Source organism: Genypterus blacodes, unplaced genomic scaffold (genome assembly GCF_046128005.1).
Source record: "Genypterus blacodes isolate CSIRO-AG114 ecotype Tasmania unplaced genomic scaffold, CSIRO-AGI_Gbla_v1 ptg000156l_1, whole genome shotgun sequence".
Lineage (NCBI taxonomy): Eukaryota > Metazoa > Chordata > Actinopteri > Ophidiiformes > Ophidiidae > Genypterus > Genypterus blacodes.
The window spans coordinates 4,481,389-4,505,219 of NW_027466957.1; the positions used below are offsets into that span (position 1 = coordinate 4,481,389).

The 23,831-nt window shown below is 45.2% G+C and overlaps 1 protein-coding gene across 1 annotated transcript in view; it reads right to left on the minus strand.

The window, feature by feature from the left end:
* The window catches only part of plxna2 (plexin A2), a 146,334-nt gene that overhangs the window by 115,725 nt on the left and 6,778 nt on the right, over nt 1-23,831 (minus strand). Inside the window, exons 2-3 of the mRNA XM_076166804.1 lie at nt 6,639-7,975; nt 2,094-2,276 (exon numbers count right to left, since the gene is read on the minus strand). Of these exons, the coding sequence (XP_076022919.1) occupies nt 2,094-2,276; nt 6,639-7,838 (1,383 nt within the window). The 5' untranslated portion in view covers nt 7,839-7,975. The remainder of the gene's footprint in view (nt 1-2,093; nt 2,277-6,638; nt 7,976-23,831) is intronic.

Sequence of the window (23,831 nt, forward strand, 5' to 3'; positions counted from 1 at the left end):
GGTACAGTGCTATCTCCACCAGAAAAGCATCAAATCTTGTCACCCTGGATCTGAAGCACCCTGCAGCCTTCTATGTTCTCTACCTGTCTCCCACACCCCTGAGGGAGCTTATCTGCTGCCTGCAGAGGGGCTGCAGACAGGACTCACCAGGTCACCCTATTCCTCTGCACTGCTTATGACAAGTGAGTGAGTGGATATCACATTTCATGTAAATGCGTCTGTGCTGTACAAAAACACAAATACAGAGATGTGGCGGGGCAATTTGCATAGTGTACAATATAGGAGCGCTGAATGCTTTTGTGCAAGAATACAACATAACATATCAGCTACAATATATCTTGAAAGATCTGATTCCTTTCTCTTATTCCTTCAAAGTAGCCATGCAATGTTGAGGCCTGGTGCTTGTGGGTGTTTTGTTGCATAGAAAAATGTTTTTCCATATATTTCTTCATTTGTATCATTGTCTCATCTTGTCAGAGAATAAAAACTCATGACATAGAACAGGGGTGGGGAACCTCTGGCCCGCGATCCGGCCCGTGAGACAGACCGGCAGATCGCAGCGCAAATTTCGAAGCGCGTACCCACGTCAACAAAAGTTTTGTGTTCAATCGCAGCGCAAATTCTGTTCGATAACTTAGCCCGGGATAGGAAAAAGGCTCTCCACCCCTGACATAGAACAAAGAAATAGTTTTGTCTTTACCAACATGTGCTATATGTTCCTCCAACACCTAATTCTGTCAATTTTGTGAATGGGGTCCATGGCTGAATTCTCCACTAAGCCTTTCTGTTCCTGGGCAGGCCAGCAGACCGTGGTATCTTGTCTCTAGGTACACTTCTCATATCCTGGTTAATTCCTCCCCCATGTTAACGTTACTGTGGTTACAGTCACGGGCCTGTGAGAGCCGAAGTACACTCCGGCGCACAGGGCTGCATTTTTCACGCCGGGAGCAGAAGATAGGAGATGGAGACAGAGGATTGTGGGAAGGCAAATTGACAGAGAGCTACTAAAAAAACAACAAAAAGCAGCGACAGAGTGAGGAAATTCTTGTTTTCTGCCTCATCTAATTAGCAAGTAGAAAAAGTTATGAACCAATAAACAACCCAAACATGTATTCTCTTCCACTGAGTCATGAATAAATGCAAAAACCAGACCAACATAACTCAGAACAGGGACATTGCATCGTCTCTATTTCAGATCCTTTTCTAGTCAGATTCAACTGTCATATTTCTTTCTGGTCTTTTTAAAAATGTTATTATTGATTCATGTATGTAGGTTTTCTTCTGAACTTATTTCTCCCAATCCCTTGTTCAGAGTTGAGTGCAGCTGTTGCTTGGGGGTGTAGGGGATGGGTGATGGCTTTATTGTATTAGTCAGTTAGGGCCTTGTGGTGCACACACACACCTGCTCTCTCTCTCTCTCTTACTCTCAAAACAGTCAATCCCAATGACACAAACTAACTGCTGACAAATCCTCCAACCAGCTGTCCATCAGTATCAGGAACACCATCACTATGCAGCACAAACCACCATTGAGACACAAAACATCACTAAAGTTCTAACTTTCCTCATCATGATATCCTGTAAGTAAACAATCAAATCAAATACGTTGTTTCTCGTGGCCGGAGTGACAAATCACTCATTAATAACTGGCAGCCAGCCTTTAATCCCTTGGATTGTCTGGATTCTCCAACCAAGTGCAGGACCTTAACATGTGCCCCCTCTCACATTTGCCTCCCAGCGTGCCGAGGCAGAAAGGTGCCTATTAAAATTAATGGGCCAGTGCAGGTTATTCAACAGTGGAGCTGACTTAACAAGTAACTGGTAATGACCACTCCAGTAAGCTAGTCATCGCCATTACGCCTACCCAACGCTTTGACAGCATGCATTAAATATTAAGGAGATACGTTTCCCTGGGACCATGATCCATCTGCACTGAAATAGGACCACTTGACAGTGTCCGTACCCACAGGGTCGCTGGACAGCTTCAATCCTTGGGTATCACGCTGATTAAGTGAGCAGAAACCTCCCATACGAGTCTTTTAACTGCTGGATGAAAGGAGGAGGAAAGGATTTCAGAAAAGCTCACTACTGACCTTCTTCAGACGCCCACTCTTGGTACCCACAAAGGCAACACAGTAGCCATTGTAGACATAGGATGTGACAGAGGTCATGCGGTCCCGAGTCTCCGTGTAGAGGGTGTGTCCCGTCACCAGCTGAGAGCCGCCCAGAGGCTGGTTTATGTCCAGACCACAGAAGGAGTCGTCGATAGGCACCGGCTAGTAGAGGAGAGGAAATGAGGTTATAGAAGGAAGCGTGAAGGAATGCCAGGGTCACAAAAGAACAGAAACACAGATTAGAACTTTGTGGAAAAAAGCTATTTGGGACAAGCAGACAAATGTGCCATATTACACAAAGGCATGAAATGGAGGATGGGAAGTGAGAGTAAGTGTGAGAGAGGAGAGGCTGGAACCTGGAGCTCAATGAGGTGAAGGTGACAGAGTGATGGTCAAACTTGGGGAAAGAGTGTCAATGTCAGGGAGGAAAAGGAGCGGGCGAGGGAGGCGAAGGTGAAGGGAGGTCAGGGTGCAGCGAGGGCCGTGCGAGGGAGCCTCCCAGTGAGACGAGCGCTTGGCTTCCTGTTCCACTTGGCAGACATGTTTCAGTCTCGCCTGAATGAACCCCACCTTGCTCTCACCGTGGCTCATTACCCCGGCTATCATCGCACCTCGGGAGGAAGACACACACACACACACACACACACACTCTCATGCACGCTGCATGATAAGGCTGATAACAGCTCGCATGTTGGTGAAGAGATGGAGATGAAGTGTATTTACTCATTCATTAGACCCTTACTGCAGCCATAAAGTCTCATTAGATTCGTCTTCCTTGCAGAGCTTGTGGGCGGTTATGCATCTTATAAAAGCGGCTTGACTGTAACTGCAGCTCGTACCTGATATAGGAGAGGAAAAGAAGTAGGAGGAGGAGTATATGGAAGTCTTTTTGAGTGTTAAATCAGGTCAGCTGTGACCATCTGAGTGGCAGTGGCCTCAAAGTGCCATGTGGAGTAAGCGAGACAGCCAGGCAGGTATCACTGGCTTTCTCTCTCCATCCCCAACTCATTATCTCTCTCTCTCTCTCTCTCTCTCTCTCTCTCTCTCTCTCTCTCTCTCTCTCTCTCTCTCTCTCTCTCTCTCTCTCTCTCTGCTACATACAGTATATATATATATCTCTTGCTTTGCCGCCCTTCTGCTTCTGGTCTCTGTCTCTGTCCCTGTCTGAGAGGTGCAGTGGAGTCTATCTTGGGTGACATCTCCCTTTCTGTAAAGGTAGCTGAGGCCCACACTGTTCACCGTGACCATAAAACCTTTCACCGCCATGCAAATTTCCACGTGCAGCGCAAAAGCAATAATGCTGACAAGGAATAATTGCCTGCTCTCTTGCAGTCGCCCCCACCACCACTTTTATGGCATTTCCTTTTTATTTCGCTTGCCTAAAATAGCACAGGCTGTTATGTGTGGCAGCGCTCTGCAGTGTTTGAATTACAAAACGTGAATTAAAGCAAGCGAACATCCTTGTAGTTCTCTTAAGGCAATAAAGTGTAATTTATGTAATTGTTTGAAGCTTGTTTACATTTTAAATGTAACCTAATCAGATATAGACACACAGCGAATGAATCGGACGGAAAAGCTACAGTAGTAGTAGCAATAAACAGAGCTTGGGAAGTGGTGGTGAATTCCACACTTTGGCTTATCAAAGCTACTCCCTTAAATGTGTGCAACCATTCCACACACGGTCTGCTGGGTTCCAGATCATTTGGTTCTGATTATATCGAGATTGTTTAGATGATGTACGCTTAGCAGACTTGGCAGCCAAAACAAATCCCTCCCTGGATCCTTCACGGCTGAGTTTTCGGCGCACCGTCGAACAGATTTGTTTTTACCATTGCATTATTGCAGATCTGCAGTCTGTTTCGTGTGATGCAAATTGCATTGGTTATCTTAAGCAAAGATGTGGTCAGGCTAAAAATAGGACTTTAACCCAGTGTGATTAATCCTTATCTAATACCCCATAACACAAAATTATTCTTAATCTATACTGAGCTTGAGTTGTTCAGCATAGTTGGTCTGTTTCAACGATGCCCTGCATGTAACTGTTACACAATGATACAATGCATTCCATCGTTGTAAACCAGCATTTGGAATGTGAATGATGGATGGATCCCAGTTGCTCTCCCAGGGTGTATCAGTGTTATCAATACTAGTCTCCCTTTGGTTAATTAGCTGGTTCGCCTTGAGCCGTAACAAGCAAGACAGATACGGAGAGTGAGAGAGAGAGAGAGAGACATTCCGATACAGGATGAATGCTATCGCGACTCTCCTCCTCAGGAGGCGCCGACGCCGTGAATCTCCTTGACGGCACAAAGGCTGGACGAGTGGGTGATAAATCTTTGATTGGCTGCTGCGTTTCGAAACCCGTTGGCTCAGCCGTAGCTTGGTTTTCCTGGCCTGTATGTAAGCGAGCGTGCCATCGATGTCCAGACCGAGAGCAGGCGGGGGGTGGGGGTATAATTAAGTTTCCTCGCTTTGAGCTTTGCTGGCTAACTGCTGTTATCAATGGAGCAGAGGGAAGGCAATGGGACACGCACTGGTGATTTACTCAGAAACCAAATGAGGTAAGGTTTTTCAAAAAAAGAGCAAAAGAATTGGTTTAACCTTGAATCACCTCTTTTTTCCAGACCCCCAAAACTGAGATTCCTGTTTGACAAAGCATTCATACTGTGCATTTTGGCGATTTAAAGCAAGCTGACGAGGTAAGCATGGGTGACATATCCAGATGTTAAAACATCATTTGTATGGGCTTTATGGCTTCCTCATCTATTGACATATGTCTGAATAATCCCTATAATCCTATGGACATATTGACCGCTCATTGACCTTGACGTTGGGACCATATTGTATATCTCCTTACTGTATCGATGGGCCAATATACACACGGCACACGGGTCCTTACTGTGTAATGGGAGGTTATCAGCTGTTATATAGAGGAAAAATAAAGGGCTCAGCTGGAGGCTCAGGTACCCGGCACCCTGCAGCGCACATTGACAAACCCCACGGGGAGATGGTGGAAGATTCTTCTAAGGAGCGGGAGAAAGGTTCTAATTTCAAGCTCCCGCAGTGAGAAAGCCCTCTTGACCTCTGCGTTGTTGTCACTCTGTACCACCACCTCCTGTACTATTTCCCTCCCCTCCGCCTACACTGCTCCCTCTGAGCTCATCTCCTTTCTTCTTACACACGGCTAATGAAAGCCAACAGTGCCGGTTCGAAAGTAGCGTCTACGTCCTTCTGACAATCACCTCTGACATTGTGCTAATGGGGAATTTACTGATGTTAATAAATGTGGTCAATTGAGCGCCCTGGGGGGATTAGCAACAAAGGAAGCTGTGCTGTGGTTCTCATCATAGTCAGGATGGAGATATCATTAAAAGCCTAAAAATACATCATGGCCTATTCTTCAACTCCCCCATATGCATACACACACACACTGTATGTGGAAGGTGTTCACAAGAGATGATACTTTGCTACTTACACACAGATATCCAACATATCCAACAAATATGCAAACAACACATCTCCATCATGCACTCACACCTCCACACACACTCACACACACACACACACACACACACACACACATATCATAGTCATTAATTTCGCGAATCATTAATATGTAATAATCTTCTTGACTTTCTATTAGCAATTACAGAATGAAAACACAGAGGACTGTATCCTCTAGGGTGAACGAGTGCATACCAAGAAACAGGATTATACTGGGAAAATAATGTAGCAGATATGTGACCTTGTATTATAGGATAATTGGGGGGATTTTAAAAGGAGTAAACTGATATGTGTTCTGTCCCAGCGTCAGTGAGTTGAGCTACCAGCCCCTTTTTTTCTTTTCTACAGGAAAGTGTCTTCATTTGTGTTGCGTGCAAGGAGAATGTAATTGCTTAGATGGTTAAATCTGCATGAATTATGATTATATCTCATTTAGATGTGATTCGCAGTCTGATAAACAAAACAGCAAAACAATTACATTTAATTACCTGTAGTGACATTGAAAATAGTGTGTATACTACGGTGAGGCAGTCAGAAGAGACGATTGTTGTTTTAATTTTCATGATGCCATGCAACCTCCTCATTTTCAACATTTAGGTCATTTATATTGCCGTAAGAGAGGAACCATTAAATGTTAGTGTTGTCGCCATTCAAATGTTCATGAATTGTGGGATGTTTCAGGTCAACCAAAGTCAGTGAACTAAGTAGTGAGTAGAAATTCTATATTAAGTATATCAGGGAGGTCTTGTTTCACTGTAAATATCTTTTAAAATGCGAGGAAAAGGTTGTATAAATAATTTATGTGTTTTTGTGTTGACTTGATTTTAGCAGGGCAGATGAATTTCCCAAAAGAAAGCACTGGTGATAACTAAAATCCATGAGATTGTTGATGCAAACTACAGTCAATACTATGCATCAGTGAGAAGTGTGTGTGAGGAGTAAATCTGTGCATGTGTGTGTGTGTAAGTATGCACGCTTGTGTGAACTTGTTTCCAGTCAGTGCCAGTCACTGTAACTCACCGCTTTGGTGCAATGCACGTCCTTGCCCAGCAGCCAGTTGAGCTCCAGGTTTCCTTCTCCCTGGTAGCAGGACTGCAGGCGCTCTTTGATCCGTGCGTTGATGTCCCGTATGGTGAAGACGCAGAGTGCTGAGTCATCTGGCGGACGGTGGAACTGCTTCTGGCCCTTGGAGAAGACGGTGAAGAGCACGTCGTCATTCGGGCTGATGTTGAGTGAGGCGGCAAGAACGCGGCCTGGTTTTCCAAGGTAGGCGGCCTGCAGGAGTCTGTATTCAACACCATTCTTCACACAGCCGATCGGTAGAGAAACATAGGAGTGAAACTTCCGGTCGTCTTTGCAGAGGCGGACAATACGAGAAGTGTAGAAGAGGTCGCTGGTGGAGCCTCCAGATGACATGCTGTTCTCTGGCGTCTCAGGCTGTACTGTCAGGAAGTAAACAAAGTTGCCACTGGCAAAACCATACACATAGTAGATGTCAAAGTGGGAAACCAGGGCTAAGGTGTCTGATGGTATCTTGATAAGGGAGGAGACGAAGTCAGTGTGTAATTCATAGTCAAGCATAGCAGAGGATTCTGGGTCACGGGGCAGCTTTCGACTGGAGATGGTGGGAAAGTAGTCCTGTTTCCCATCCACAGCTGTGCCTATAAACAGGGTCCCATCCTGGCCTTGAGAAGGTACAATGACGCCATACATGGTTCCAGTCTGGTTGACACTGGAGAGGTAGTGCTCCTTCTTATGGGAGGGCTCCACCAAGATAAAGAGGTCGTCCAATCTGAGGAGCTTACACACACCCTGGTAGAGACTGCCACAGGCCAGCAGCCGATTTTGGGAGTAATCAATAAGAAGTAGCTTATTGACATTATTGGTGGAGACGAGGGGCTCAGAGCAGGGCTGGACAATCAAAGGGGGGTAGCATGCCTTGTTGTCGTCCTCTGGGCCTGTGTCATGGGAAACAAGCAGGGTCAAGTTGCCTGAGAGCTTGTAGACGCGGTTCACTGCTCCAATGTACAACGCTCCAGTGCTTTGGTGAACAGTTAGGTGGTTGAACAGCCAGTCACGGCGTTCAGGATGGAAACTGGTGAATGTCTGCCCATTGCTCAAGGTAGGGATTGCTAAAAGCCAGCAGCCTAGCAGAGTCACTACGGTTCCTAGTTTAGGCTGGGGTGATAAAGTCCTGCGTGTAACCCGCCGGCCCTCCATGTCGACTGGGCCTGCCAGGTAACTGCAGAGGAAGCAGAGAGAATGGATGAAGGGCAGGAGAGTGGGAGGATACTTCGCCTTTAAGTGGTTAAAGGCTAACTTGCGTGATGAAGCTTCACAGAGGTCTTCACATGTTTCTGGAAAAGGAAACAAGAAAGACAGCGAGATGTTAGTGCTATCACAGGGTGACTCACATACTGTATACTTCAAAGGAAAACAGGTCTGACCAAATGTAAAAGTCTCTTCACATCTTGAATAAAGTGCAAAGTTCATCTCCAGTAAGGCGATGAGCTGTGGAGATCGGGACGGGAGGTTTTACTGAGACAATGAGGGGAAACCATTATTGCGCACATTCCAAAGGAGTTGCTAGACAGCGCGGGACAATGCAGGAAAGAGAGGAAGGTTACAGCGACGGAAATGAGCCTGACCTGACTCACGCTGCTGCTGTTGCTGCTGTCAACTGACTTCCAAGAACTGAACAAGAACTGAACAACAGACATTGCCTACATGCTCATTAACTCACTCAAAGCTTTTAACTTTTAACCAGTGACTCATTGTACTTTAAAGACTCTCACCGTGATCAGACATTTTATCGATTTGACAAGATTTGTTCAAACTGCTGCTTTGATACCAGGCCTTCCATATAAAAATGTATTCTTCTATTTGCACATTTGCCAGCATGTGTAAAACAAAGTCAACGCATTAATCGCATTTCGGAAAATATATTTGTTGAAACCTTTAAAACCAAAACCCAGCAACAAATGTAGCACACATAAATGAGCTCAGAGCTAAAATTCTTTGTTCTACATTCATCTTCGCTTCACTTTTGTCCCCTTTCCACATCTATCTGCAAAAACATGCATCAAGTTAAGTCTGCAAATTGTGGAACTATGCTCAGCCTAGTCTGCAGAAATCTCTTGCCTTCCATCTTCCATAAACCGGGAGAAGAAGCCCCCACTCCACACTGTCCCCAGGAGTTAATTTTCTCATCCATTGGAAAAGAGGGCCTGGATCTTATTATGGAACAAAGTGAGAACAAATTGGGAGCCTCTCCCACACACCCCACCCCTTGCTTCCTGCTCTTTAAGGGGCCTGTTTTACAGAAACGGAATCTATTAATTATTCCTTTACAAACATTGCTGTTGTTTTTTAATCCTTTCATTCTATTCATCTCCTGCTGGCATTATCAGATCATAAAAGGGATTAATCACTGGCAGCAGAACAATCATCTTTAAATGAATCAGGCTACTGTATTAGATTTGTACACAGCTCTGTCCTCCAGCACAAGCAGGCACAACACACATGTGCATGCGCATGTGCCTCTGTAAGTGTATGTGTGTGTGAACCTCATTCCCTCAGTATTATCAGTGTACTCTATCAGAACCGAGCAGCAGAAGGGGCTAACAAGTGGAGACAATGGCAGTGCATCCCAAAATCAAGTATGATTAGGCGTAGCGATCCAACAAGGGTAATTACTGTGGAGCCGGAGGAGGTAAGCTGGGGAGCAACATGGGGACGCCAGGGGCTCCGGCATGTCAGAGACGGCCCTACATCGTTTGTCACGCTCCAGATTTGCATTTCCTGCAGTGAGGGCACAGAGAATCCAGGGTGAAAGATGTGGCTGGAATAATCAGCTACTGTGCCTTGAATTAACAAGTGCTTGGAACACAAAGAAAAAAAGAGAGAAAAGGAATAGGAGTGTTTGCATTGCTCAAAGCAGGTTTGACTTGCAAGTGCATATTTGAGATTGCAGCTGAACCTTGACCTGCTCCATGAAAGACCACGGTCGACTCTGGTAATGGGCATTTTGGGGTACCCGCCCCTATCCCTGTGATCAATGTGTATGCTGCCCAGCTCAGACTTAAATATAGACCCTCTGAAAGTGTATTGATCCATGTGTCCATAAACACAAGTCCTATAGGTCCTCTTGGCGTGTGTGCAGGCTGAGGTGTGGGAGGTTCCCCGTCCCAGAAGTACTTTATTAGCATGGTCATAAAAGTGCCATTGCCGCTAAAGCAGCGAGGGGCCAGACCCCCACCATCACTTTCAGCTGCCTGCGCTCTGCCATGCTCCTTTGTTAGAGTTTGTACATGCTAGATGTGCAAAGTGGATCCCTTTCGTGGTATAATCAGCCTCCTGCTGAGCCAGCTTTTCCCTGAAGCCCTGCAGCCTTTTGCCCTTTAGAGTTTTAAGAACACCCCCACTCCTTAATGGCATATGTGTATACAACATTTATTCCCATCAATCTTTTCTCGCTCTCCTTTTATTTCCCTCTTCCCTGTCCAGTGATTGTGGGGAATATATGCATTACTCTCTCATGTTGTGGCAACAGCTGCAAAAGCCGAAAAAATGGACTGAAAGGTGTAAGAAATGGCTCCACAAAGGTTATCCATTCATTTGGCTTTTGGTAACCGAGGGAATAGGGTTAAGCCTTTGTTTAAGTTGATGAGTTGCATGACCACCACTTTTTGTTGCACTTGACAGAGACTTCTACTTATTATGCAGCTGGGAAGAAGACTTGAAAAGAATAACAACAGCACTGATTCACCGCTTCTGCACCACAGTTCAAAGCCATGTCTTTTCTGTTGATGAGGAGTCAGAATTACTCAGATGACAATTAACATATAAATGCAGGAATGATTCATTCTCAAATATAGCCACCTCCTGACCTAGCAAAAACAGACCGGCAGTGGTTCTTACAAAGATCTTGTTTTAAGTAAATCAAAGACAATGTTACTCCTGCACTGGACAATTTGTTCATTCATTCTGTGGATGTAGCACAAACCAAATCTGCTACATAATACCGAACACAAGAGTCTGTGGATTTGACGTGTAAACACATTAGAACTGTGGATGTTATACTATGGCAGTGTGATGGAGTGGCATAATGACTATGTCAGCTGCTCAAGTGTGCTATATCACAAGGACAAATGGGAAATGTGGAAAAAAAAACTCAAAATCACCATTGTCAGTAGATTTCTCTTCCACCACTCGTCTGACAAACTCTTTGGCAGAGGTGGAAGGCAAAAAAAAAAAAAACAACTCCAGAGCATCAATTCAAGTGAGAGAGACACACTCACATTCCAGAAGACACACACAGGCTGTGATCATGGCTTGGACAAAAGGCAGCTTTTGCGAACAATCTGAGTCATAATGAATGGCCAAGCAAACAAAAATCTGCACTGGCACACTCATCCAGGCTGCTCCTGCGTGCTTGTTAAACAAGCTGGTGCCACTGGCTGCCTGCACTCTGTGTGTTGCATGGCTGGCAAAATGCTTGTGATTTCCCCCAGCCAGGACGAAACAGTGTGGGCCTGTGCCAACCATGCTCAAATGGAAGTAAACTGCGGTCGATTGCCTCTCAAAAAGATTCTCAAAAACAGGCAAGAAGATCAGAAATGAGAAATGAGAAATGGCTGCAAGGAAAAGTAAGCAATGACGACAAACTATGTAAATCACCATTGAGGTTTGTGGACACAGTAGCTTGAGAACAGAGCGGCAGCCAACACAAACTGAATCAAAAGACATCAGGCTTTAGGAAGTGGCCTCTGAGCTGGTGGGATCAGCTCTAAACCTCTGTCACCATGTGATAGGCCTGAGACTTTCCCCCCACATACTAAGCTTCTTATACATGCAGGCAAATTTGCTTCATTTTCTAAATTCATATTTATAGCAATTGTACTCTAGAGGATAATGAACATAAACCAAAATCCGGTTACAGTGTTAAATCCATTGTTGTCAGATCGGAAAAAGGAAATGACAGATTGGGATTTCATACCCTGGATTAATGTATAATCCTGTGACTGATTAATATAAAATGTGAAATTGTAATGCTGCAGCAAAAATGTGTATGCTACAAGAGAGAAATACAAAACCCCAAAACAGTTTGGAAGGATTTGTTTTCCTGCATTCTTTTTTTTTCTGCGGTTTTCTGCAGCTCTGTTTGCGTTGCCAAAATACAAAGTGTATGTAATCTTCCCGAAAGGAATATCTTTTTCTATAAGGGCCAATAAAAAGTGATTAGCAGGAGAGGTTAGTCCATTAGTCTTTTCGCTCAGCTGTTATCAGCAGCAGAGATAATAAGCTTTTCTGGCATCTTGTGTTGCTGAGCTAGGAGTAGTTATATTTACACATTCCTCCGTCTGAATAGGAAATGGATTTCTCTGCTCCACTGCTAACTTTCTCCTTCCACGAAGCCCTATACATCTATCTTGCATCTATCCCATCCATTGGGTCACCACAAGGAAATGACACAGTAGCAAAGTAGAGGGATAACACCCTCAGAAACCACAAGTCCTCTAGTAAGTGGTATCATTTGACTCTGTCTGGTTTCCTCTGCTGTGGTATTTGGGGAAGGTTGACAATGGTGGATATTTTCCTAACTGACAGAATCCTCAATTCCAAATCAGTGTACCAGACAGCTAGTTGTAATGACGCATTAATTGATATTATTGGTGGCACCAATGTCATAAGAAATAAAACACACACTTCTGTTCCTAATTCAAGCAGAACTTAGAGTACATTTCCGACATAGCTTTTGTTATTAACAGCCTTGTTTGTGTTTATCATTAGAAATGATCTTTGATGAGGCTCTGAGCTACTGTATGACTAAAATAATTCAAATGTAGTGGTGCATAGTAAATAAATGTGCACTTGTCCATGATTAAGCACGAGCTCTGAGGGCACTCCAACACAGCACTTTGCATCAAGTGTTTCTAGCAGTCGTGTTAGTGACCCACATCAGTGTGCTTGGTCATGAGTTTGAGGCCTACAGCAGCCAATTGCTTTTCACTGAACTGCATCTTTTGAAACCAGCCACAGCTCATCCTCTGCAAGTTATTAGAAGAAGAAGAAGAAGAAGAAACACTTTTATTGATCCCCGAAGGGGAAATTCCTCTCCTCACTCAGTTTGTATGCATTACATTATTATTGTACATAGACAGAACACACACACACGTAAACACCCCCATACATGCCAATAAGGTCCATATACAACAATTATTGCGGAGAGATGCCGAGTGAGGGGGGCCCTTTGCAGGCGCTCGGGAGCAATTTGGGGGTTAGGTGCCTTGCTCAAAGGCACCAGGGGCAGTGCCCAGGACATGCGCCAGCATCCCTCCAGCCACCAGCCCAGGTGGAATGATCAGGTCACAGCATAGCTGCTTATCCCTGAATGCAAACTTGGGCATGTGTATCTAATCATTCCCCCTTAACCCTGTCTCTGCTGAGGCACCCCCCTGCTTCACACACTTCAAGCTGTTTGAGCAAGCGCAAAGTGGTATTATGCCTAAAACCTATGACATCCACTGAGAGAGATTACACAGTCATTGTCATTCTAATGATTTGTGTTTCCCCTCCCACAGCCACCACCACCACCACCTCAAAACACACACGTGTTCACTGTTGTGCAAGCTCAAACATGCACATGCCCACACCCAAAGGCAGGGACATACATAAACAAACACACACAGTGCAGACATACATAGATTATCCTACTTTTTTACTATGCCTGTGTCTGCTTAGTCATTTAACATAACCTCCGTGTCCGTCGCCTATTAACGTAGATGTTGAATCTCGGGCCATGACCTTCCTATGCAGTACCACTTCCAATATTTACATGGTATTCCTCTAATCAGAGCTGTCTGTCATCGCAGGGAGGCAGCTTTCTACTAGGAGGCATTTCCATAAATCTAAATTGTAAAGGGGCTCAGCAGAGGGAGAAGGAACCCTCAGTGGGGAGAAGAATAAACAGAGCCAAGTATCACTGGAGGCCACGGGATCAGAAAGCTCACCTCAGCTAACACACAGATGGGAAGTGAATCTGGGCCTTTGACTGACAACATACACATTTCATCAAATTGGACGGCTTTAACTATTCCTGAAATGTGCTGCCGATGCTACCCGATCCTGTCACTTTCAAAGGCACCGTCACAGTATAATGAAAGCAGTATGTCAAGGGGATGCAGTTGTATCGCATGAAAAAGTAAAATACTTTAAATCATGTGTCTGTATGAATTATTAAAGATGGGACATATATTCACAGACATAAACAATATCTTGCTTGAATGCTGAAATGTGACAGAGGTGTTGATACAAATATGTGGTCAATGATACAACAATATCTGTCCATTTCTAACTATTTCAAACTCCAAAATGAATTTTTTGTGAGGCTTTACTTCAAATCTTAGAACTCATTGTTGCAGAATATGTCACATTCCTCCCTTGTGATGAAAATCCAAATAAAATTAACCTAGCCACAGTTTGTTTGGTATATGAAATTGTGGTCGTATCGTATGCTGCTTTTTTTTTACATTTTGATGAAGCAGACAACAGGACTTCATGCACTTGGCGAGTGCACCAGGTAGCAGGTGCAAAGAGCTGCAGGGTCATTGGTTTGAGTTAGCAGGCAATTGTGCATCGAGTGTGGAGAAAACTAGAATAAATAGCTCAGCTGATCTGGCTTTGATGAGCTCAGATTGCATAAATTCTAGGTCATTGATGTGCTGCAGAGCTTAACGCAAAAAGAGTGGACTGGCTACACTGAAAGCAGCCAAGCCAATAAGATACAAATTACACCCAAATACATGCAGAGCATGGCACCACCAAAAGCTGCAGGTGTGTATTTGTACTCAGTATCACACACGTAATTATATACTTGATTTCTTTCTTTACTCTCTTATCTGTGTACAGCTGCCCTCTGTTAAACAAAACCTGGACTCTGCTCTTTGCTGCGCACACAGCCAATCAGAATGAGGCACTGATGAGCCAAACCCTCTGCCCAATAATCACACCAAATCCAAAGTTAAGCTCCACCAAACCAGTCTGTGAATGGACCCAAATTGAGGACATTAGGCGCAGTCCAGCATGTGTGTGAGTCACAGCATAGATCCAGGGGCAGCCTAACGAAAACGAAAATAAGAAATAAAGATCAAATGAAAAAGAGAATCCAGTAACCACATGTAATCCCGCCACATCCATGCCCTCCCTCCCCCACTGCTTCATCACTGCTCTCATCCAGAGCTGAGTTGTGCCGCCGAGAGTGGCTTACTGGGTAGAGGACTGATGTGGGAGGGACGGGGAACTGTGAGAGGATAGAAGGGGCGAGAGGAAGAGCAGAGGGAGTGCAATAAAATACAGCAGGAGAGGAGCTGAGATGAGGGGGCAGTGACAGTGCTGTGAAAGTGAGAGAGTGAGAGAGAGAGAGAGAGAGAGAGAGAGAGAAAGAGAGAACAAAACAAAGCGAAACACTGCCCCCAGTTTGTGTGTGAGAGGGCGATAGAGACATGAAAGAAAGACAGAGGGAGAGACAAATAGAGCAAAAGAGGGAAAGAAAGAGAGAGGGAGCCCGAGCACTCATTACTCCAGCAGGGTAACAAGCTGTTAAAGTCGCAACAGCAGCAATAGCCACAACTCCATGAAGCTGGCACGGCACATCCACTATTATATGGAGCAGATGTACACAAACTGGCTGGCAGGCTCATGAAGGAATGGTTGGGTGTGTGTGTGTGTGTGTGTGTGTGGGGGGGGGGGGGGGGGGGGGGGGGGGGGGGCAGGTGCTCAAATAGCGAGAGGAAGAGCGAAAAAAGAGGTGTGAAGATAAAAGATCAAGACATCACGTTGGTCTAACTGTATACTCTGTCTACTCATTAGACAACGGAGGTGATCCACGGCTGCTATTTCACTCTGCAGGCGCAGGACCAAATCGAGGATGGGTCACCTGAGTATTCCTGTGCATGATCCTGTCAGTCAAGGTAATCCCTTCAATTTGCCCCGGCTATAGATATATACGGCCGCCGTGTTCAGCTCCATAATCACACACTGGCCACTGAAAACGCAGCAGGAATCCACTCATCTACGGGACGACTTAGCCACATAAAGGAGCACATGTAATGCTACATGGCTTACAGGCTTTGGGTTAGATGGTTGAGGCTGTACTGTGCGTGGCATGTTCGCACACACACACACACATATGCGTGCACAGACACGGTTACGGCGCAGCCTCTCGTTCTGTCTATACTGAAAATCGATTTGCTGTCAATGCAATTAACGTGACAGCAAAGTGTGTGTGTGATCTCTATTCACCCGTGCTGCTGTGTATGGTGTAACAGGATACATGGCTCAGACACAGACAGAGAAGGAAACATCACATACAGTACATGAACCACATTTAACACCCATTGCTCCATCATAAACCCCATGTCAGTTAAAGCAGATGAGCATTTTACTGTCAGTTGTTACTCTCAGCTGTCATATGAGTGATTCATGACACCTACAGCTGTGGTTAGTGTGTATTGGTGTGCGTGTGTGTGTTTAAGTGAGTTGTGTCTGTGTTCTGCGTCATGTGCAGCGAGGACAGTAGAGCTTTTGTATGTTTTTTTTCCTCAGACTCTCTCTCCACGGGGTTAATGATGTTTACATGTAGCAACGCTCCATCATTTACATCGTGACAAACACTTTGACATGCACACGCGTGAGGCATCCTGTTGTCATGTCAGAAGCTCGGACATAAGACAACGACCGGTCTGATCCAGTCCAAACTCCCTCCCTTATCTCATATCATTGTGATTTATTGCAACAGAAGCACTTATGAGGGGTTCCAGTGACCTGCTCTCTCTTCCAGGCTGAGTTCAAAAGCTGCAGCATAAACATCGTGTCAGGAACTCACACTGTCTGTCCCACTGTCTGTCTTCCCACCGAACAAACCGGCAAAACAGGTCAATGAGAGGCTACATGCTAGAGTTTGACCTTAACCAGGCTACCTCGCTGAAACAAAAACAAAGATAAGGCTTCGTGTGAAACAGGGAAGGAACAACTGTTCATGGGTACAATGGAAGCCGACTGATCAACAGTGTGAGGATGTCGTTCATTTATTCTGGTGAATAACCTGTGGTGAAGTAATATGGATATTGTGATGTTGCTTTTATAGGGGGAAGGCGCCCTTCACACACCCATCATTATGACCTGAAGTGACGATAGTAGTGCCTGTCTCTCTAATACACACTACCCTATCCAAGGTCCATTAAGACCTATTTTCAGACTCTTTCCCGTGAGGCACACATAAACGATGCATTATCAAACAGTTGCGATGGATTCAGTCTCTCTCTCTCCCTCTCTCTCTCTCTCTGTCTCCTGACATGCTTTATTTCTCTACCTCTGGCTGGTAGAAGCTTCCCTAATTTCATCAGAGGTGATAAAACACCACAAAATCAAGTCTGTGGCTAGTTACTTAAGCCAGTCTCCCTTTGGATGAGAGGCAATAACAGCGTGCGGTGAGGAAATTGGGTGCTTACACACACACACACACACACACACACACACACAGAAGGATACATGCCTAGCGAGCAGATTTCAGTGAAACCTGTTTACAATTTGTAAAATACGCCACAAAACAGTGCAGTGGTACTCTTACTCTCAGTGAAGTAGATGTTATAGTTATTTTAACAGGCAACAAAGAGCTAAATGGAGCTCATATGGAGGACAGCTGCAGCAAATGAAGACACATACACACACTTACTTTATATTCGATATAGCATAACAACTATATACAACACGTAATGTTTGGGCTGCATGTAACAACGCCAATTAGTGTGCAATGCAGGACCAATTGGGGGAGAAATTCCAACCTAACTGGATTCTTCGCTTGGAATGTTAGGAAAAGTCAGTGTTACAAAACAGCAGGAGGACCAAATTTAGGAAAAAGCTGACACTACATGGACTTGCAGAGAATATGAATAATAAAGTAGCAGTGAGTGCTGCAGTAAGCATGAGCTCAGGCTCCATATGCTGTGTCCTTAAAAATACACCTGAAAGTTCCTCTGAATGGTGGCGGCTGTGGGGCCATGCCAGGACAGAAAGTGACGGGACAGAAAGAGAGAGACCGATGGCTGGCTGGCTGGCTGACTGGACTGTTGCCTTCCGGCCTGCTCCGTGTGAACCCCGCACAGGATGGAGTGCTGGCTGGGATATGACGGAAAATCAGCCCTGGCTGGCTTCCTGTCAGCCAGTGTCTTGAGAGCTGAGTCAGGCATATCGCTACAGCAAGCACTTCCCTACCCACCGGTGTCAAGTTTGGGGAAAACTTGCAAAACACCTCTTTAAATGTATTTCATCATTTATTATATAATTATTTATATTTTTATTTATGAATTCCATGTGCATTTTACAACATGACAGTATTGCACAAGCACAAATGATATGATGTTTTGATGATGCTCTAAAAGAAACCAAATGGAATATATTGATACAAGATGACCTAGATTTTTTATATCTTTTTCTCATTGAACATTTTTGCAAGCTCGGCAACATCTTGAAAATGTAAAGCGAGGCTGTTGTTCATAGGGGTGACATATAGCACGTGCCCCAGAGTGTAGGCATGCACAAGGTACCGTAAAGCACATTCATTACGTGTGTGGAACTACGCCTCCCCACCTGCTCACTGTGGGTTAGGCGAGAGGTGGGGAGGTGGGGAGGTGGGGAGGTGGGAGGAAAGAATGTCATGCTGACCTAGAAGTCCCATTGTTAAAAATAGTGTGCAGATCAAAAGCAATGGATGGTATTACTCACTTTCGCTATGACGGTTTAATATTGTAGGGTTTGCTTGAGCATCATCCAGGACTCAGAGTAAGCAGGAGAAACGATGAGACAAGTCCCAGTGGACATGGCCTGTTTGTTTTATTTGGTGGTCTTACATTATATATAGCCAGACAACATTGAACAGCCGAGGTCACCGCAGACTATTATCTGCCTGTTGTGGGTCTTTCCCACTCCCTCCTGTACGCCATTCATTACACCCGCAGCAACACTTGGCTGAGGTTCTGGCCTTGTTTTAGTGAACCATGGAAAGCCAAGCAGCCTCAGACGAGATAAAGGTGACAGAGGTGATCACTGGAAAGCAGATGGGTAGGATGTTTGTACTGTACAAGTCTCCGGGCTGTCAGAGCCACTCTATGTCTGTCACAGAAGAATGGCATAAACAGCAACTACAGCCCGTACACTACACCAGTGTGCACCTGGGAGCGAGAGCTACACACTAATTTGCACAGGCCAGATACCCCGGAGTCCTTCCCCGCCCCGACCGTGCTGTAGATGTAACACAGAGATAGACAGGCCATCCGTATTCAACAGACGGAGACGAGGGTACATCTTTTATATGTGGCCGCTGAGCCTCGCACAACTGTCCGTCAGTATTATTTTTCTGCTACATCTTGATACAGTCACCCAGTGGAGTCTTAGATCTGTGGAAAGCATGTCACCGATGTAATCACTCACTCTCAGATGCACATAAGCAGGCCCTGAAGGGGTATAATATAAGAGTTCAGAGCAGGAATAGTTTAAATCCAGCTCAAGTGTATAGTGCATAATAATTCTTACAAGTGCTTTGACATTTTTCATCTCAATTGTTAAGTAAAGCAATGTAAAGAGTTTAAGGAGCCTGCTTGCCACCAAGTAAATGCATGGAAGTCTATGGGGTTTTAAGCGCGGCAGTATAGCGCACTTAGTAACAAGAACACATGAACAAGGACAGTGTCGCTCTCCCCTTGAAGCCCAGTCCAGCAGTGGCTGTCAGAGCAGAAAGTGTTTATCAAAGACCTAATCTCTCTCCTAGTTAGATGATCAAAATTAGCATTCGTTTCATTGTTAAGAACGCGGCGAGGCAGCCAGGGACCAGATACCCTGCAGTGAGCGAGTCAGTGAGAGAGAAGAAACAAAGAATCAGACAGCAAAAAAGAGAGAGGCGAGAAAAAACAGTAATAAAGACGAGAGAAAGGAGGAAAGAACAATATCAAGAGGAAGAAAGGGGTGCAATAAAGAACTGAGACTGACAGAGCAATAATAACTGAAAATAAATAAAAGAAGACAACATTCCATACTTTGGTCAATGCGACCACGTCGAGTCGGGACCATCTGAATTCCTCTGCGGCAGCTTTCCCTGGCATTCATCTTTCTCACAGGCTCGGACCGCACACGTAGCCGACGAGGCCGCGGGAGGGACAGTGTGTCTCGGCTGCGCTAAAAGAGTGCGTGCTGGCCCACAGGTTGAGCAAGGCAGCAAAATTAGGCTACAGCAAGCAAAACCAGTCTCTCTCTGCCCCATTGAGAGATGTAACTGAAACCCTTGGATGATAACTATGCTGTGGTGGAGGATATGATGAAACTAATGCCTGTGTTAGCGTCAGCAAAAACACAGCAGTGGGCAGTCTGAGTATTTCCTTCTATTACTACATTCATTCATTTCTTATTTTGAGGAAGGGGGGGCGGGGTGGGGGGGATTCACCCCAAAATACATGGTAGGGTACTTGGCAGTCGTCCTTTCAGCCAAACAAAACAGCACTGCTGCAGCTCCCTATACACTGAATCAGCAGTAGGCAAAACATATAATCATACTCCAGCAAAAAACAGCAATAACAGGAAAGAGAAAAGCAATAAAAATCGACTATTTGCTACCCTCGAGAAAATGTAACGAAGAGAGAGGAGGAGGAGGGGAGGCGGGAGAAAAGTCCCATTCAGCATTTCCTCCGTAACATAAATAGGAGCAGCTGGGGCAGACTAACATGCTGAAGTGGGCTAATTAGAACACTTGGTGGTTGGTTCACCACCGTCTCAGTCTGACGGAGTCAATGAGACGCTTTTCCCCTTAGTTAGCGCGTCTGCATCTGTCTGCGATACACTTCGACCATCTCCACGCCACCGCTGCCGCATCCCCTGATTTCCTTTGAGCCCTGTGTGAGTTTCCTGTACCCGTTCATATACCTGCACATGGCACAAATCAGCCTTGACTTATGCAAAAACAGTCCGGCTGGGTCCGTCCTGTGCCTTCCCTCCCTTCCACTTGCGGCTTCCTGTCTGACTCAGTGTCACCGGGACCGAACCTGCACCTCCCAATCTCTTCCTCTGACTCGGTGACCAGGCGCTGGGCATGCTGGGTAACAATGCACTGTAACAAACCACCATCATAAAGGCAAAGTCTCTCAGCTCAAATATCTGTATATCTCATTGGTACTCATTATATAATGATCGTTATCACCTTCCCATGCTCTGGGATAATATTGCTGTTATTGCACTTCAGATGCAGTTCTCTAATTCTCCCGCTAATTTCTCTCAATTTCATCTCATTTAAAGCCTTCCGCAGTAAAACGCTGTTTATTGCCAGAACGTACAAGCAGCTCAGATATCACCGAGGCTCACTAACATTTTCCTTTTGTAGCCGTTGCATTGCTGTGAAATTTAATTCAAAATTGGCTTGCATTATGGGGAATTACAGTAAAACAATGAAACACAATGACTCATGCTGTAAAATCTGTTTGCTCAGTCTGGCTGTCAGTGTGCATAGCATTTTTTTAGGCTTTTTTCCCCCCCCTTTTCTTCTCCTGATTGGCTGTGTGGGAGAGCGGTGTACAAAGAGAGGTGGGGATTGTTTACCTTGACACAGAGCAACATGTACCGTGCCCCGGGGGAGCCAGACGGGCAGACACACTGCATTTCTGGCTCTCAAAAACCCTAAGCCATTGAAGCTGCTAATACTTTGTAAGACACAACATAGCAGCAATGGAGTCTTGGCAAAATAAACACAGGCAAGGTGTCCATTATTAGGCCTGTCAACAGAATACGTGAATGAAAAGGGACTTACATTGTGGTAAGAAGGTGTGTAGCCATATGAGTAATTACTGTATGTGCTGTATGTACTTTGGACACAAACGCACTGCCACTACAATGTGCTTCTTTTATCTGAGAATGCTGAAAGGTGGAGGGGTGAAGTTGAGACACACGTCAGTCCCCTCTGGCATCCCCTCACCTAGCTTATTCTCACTCTTTTCTCACCCCTACGCCCTACCAAGCAAACAAGACAGAACAGAGGGGGGAAGCAGAGAAAGAGAGTAGGGAGGACGCAGTGGCGAGGGCACTCTACGCTGTTAATCACCACTTTTGAGAATGTGATACACCAGCCGCCACCTCCTCAAAATAACTTAAATGAACGTGCAATTCTATTCATTGATAACCCTGGGTTATTATGCGTAATTAGGTCTCCTCTTCAATAGCAGTTATTCACAAATGAAGCCATTAGCAAACTTGAAACACTACAAAAGCAGAAATTCAATATTATGTTAGCATAAGCGGTTAGAAAATGCAAATGCTCCTCACCTGTTCACCTCTGTCAGGCTGAACATGTCCGCGGCAAAATTTGGGGGAGGGCAGACAGCAGGGTGTGAACTACAAAACAGTAAACACTGTACATGCAAGCGTTGATTCGCCTTAAGCAATAAGAAAATCTCCCATAAACCCCCCCCAGCCCAGGCTTTAATCTTGCTCTGTCTGCACGATGAGTGAAGGGCCACAGCAGCAGTAACACGTCAGATATCTGAACCTTGGATCACCCAGTTAATGGCCCCGGCTTCTGGTTTCAATCCCTAACAGTTACAGATTAAGACGGTGATGACTGTGTCGAGGTGCGTTCCTGCACAAACTTGCCCCGTCCTCCGCTTTCTCTCTTTCCCTCTTTACACTCGTTTTTTCCACCGTGCTCCTCTGTCTCACCTCACGCGGCTATAAACGTTTGAGATCAGTCATTTAACATTTTGGATTTCTAAGGTTCTGCCGTAAATTGCTACTGACGTGTCGCATACACACTTCATAGTTACTCTGATGGCTTTGTGGGTTGTCACAGTTCAAGACATGTATGTAAAGGATTCAAGCTCCAGGTTTACAGGGAGGTGCTGTCAACACGTTTCACATTTCATTGGTTATGACAGCGGCAGAATATTGTCTCCATACGGCCCGAGATCCTGCTGTTTCCCTTTGATAGTGAGGGGCTCTAGGAAGCAAGAGTAATGAAACAACAACATCCAGCTTCCCTACTGATAGATTTATCTTGGGTAATGTTTGGCAGGGCAGGGACAAATACCAGCACTGTTACTTTAGCTCAATTTGGTTTATGTGCTACAAGATAAACAATGGCTATTTCCTACATATCTTTTGATAATGTACTGTGAGGCAAAACATTTTTATATTTGTATCCGATACATTCCACAAATCCTTGTGCTTAGGGTTGAAGTCTGAAGCTGGAACATTAAGGTCACACAACAAAAGCAGCCATACAGCCACAAGTATTATTCACAGTTTTGCCCTGAGCATGGCGATGCGTTGAAACACGTCAGGAAAGCGGCTACGCACTCGCAGCCTTGACTTTGTGTGGGCTGCAACGACGAGCGGACTTCTCATCCCTTTTTTTCTCCCACTAGCTTCAGTGTGTGTGGACTGTAGTCATGTGTTCACGCATGACTGTTATCCCAGGAGGAGGATACATTTCTCTTGGCCTGGACGCTATAAATCACCTCGGGCCAAAGTAAAGAGTCTGGAGTTGTAGGACTGGCGGCAGTAGCCCCAGACCAAACTCCTTTCATAAAACATCCAGACCATCCTGCCATGTAAACGTACGAGCCGAGCGTTTGGAGACCGAAATGAATGGAGCTGCTGGAGTCGCACATCCTTTTTCTACCAGTGGCTGCTGGCTCGTTCAGTATGATTGTTCACATCAAAGCCCCCACATTATGTTTTCATCAACAGCGTCGGGAAACAAGATGCCACAATGGGCCGTATAGCCTGTTGTTGAAGTTGTGGGGGTTTCTCACTCTTTCATCATCAATTTAGTGCAATTTACTTTGGTCTCCAGCTGTGGAAAACTTTATCAAGAGGATGTGTGTGTGTGAGAGAGAGAGAGAGAGAGAGAGAGAGAGAGAGAGAGAGAGAGAGAGACCAAGGGGGGGTTTCTTTTCCAGACAGTTGCTATCTCACTCAGGAATGAATTTGAGAGCTTTGCTTCCTACTTTCATCTCATCTTTACTCTGCTGAGGGTGTGTAAAGACTCTCTCACCCCCGAGTGGAGCCACCTCGGTCCAGATAAGAACCACGGCCGACTAGAGAATAGTAACAATGTGCAGGAAGCATCCGTGCAGGTATCTACATGTCACTCAGTCTCGCAAGCACAACACGGCCAGT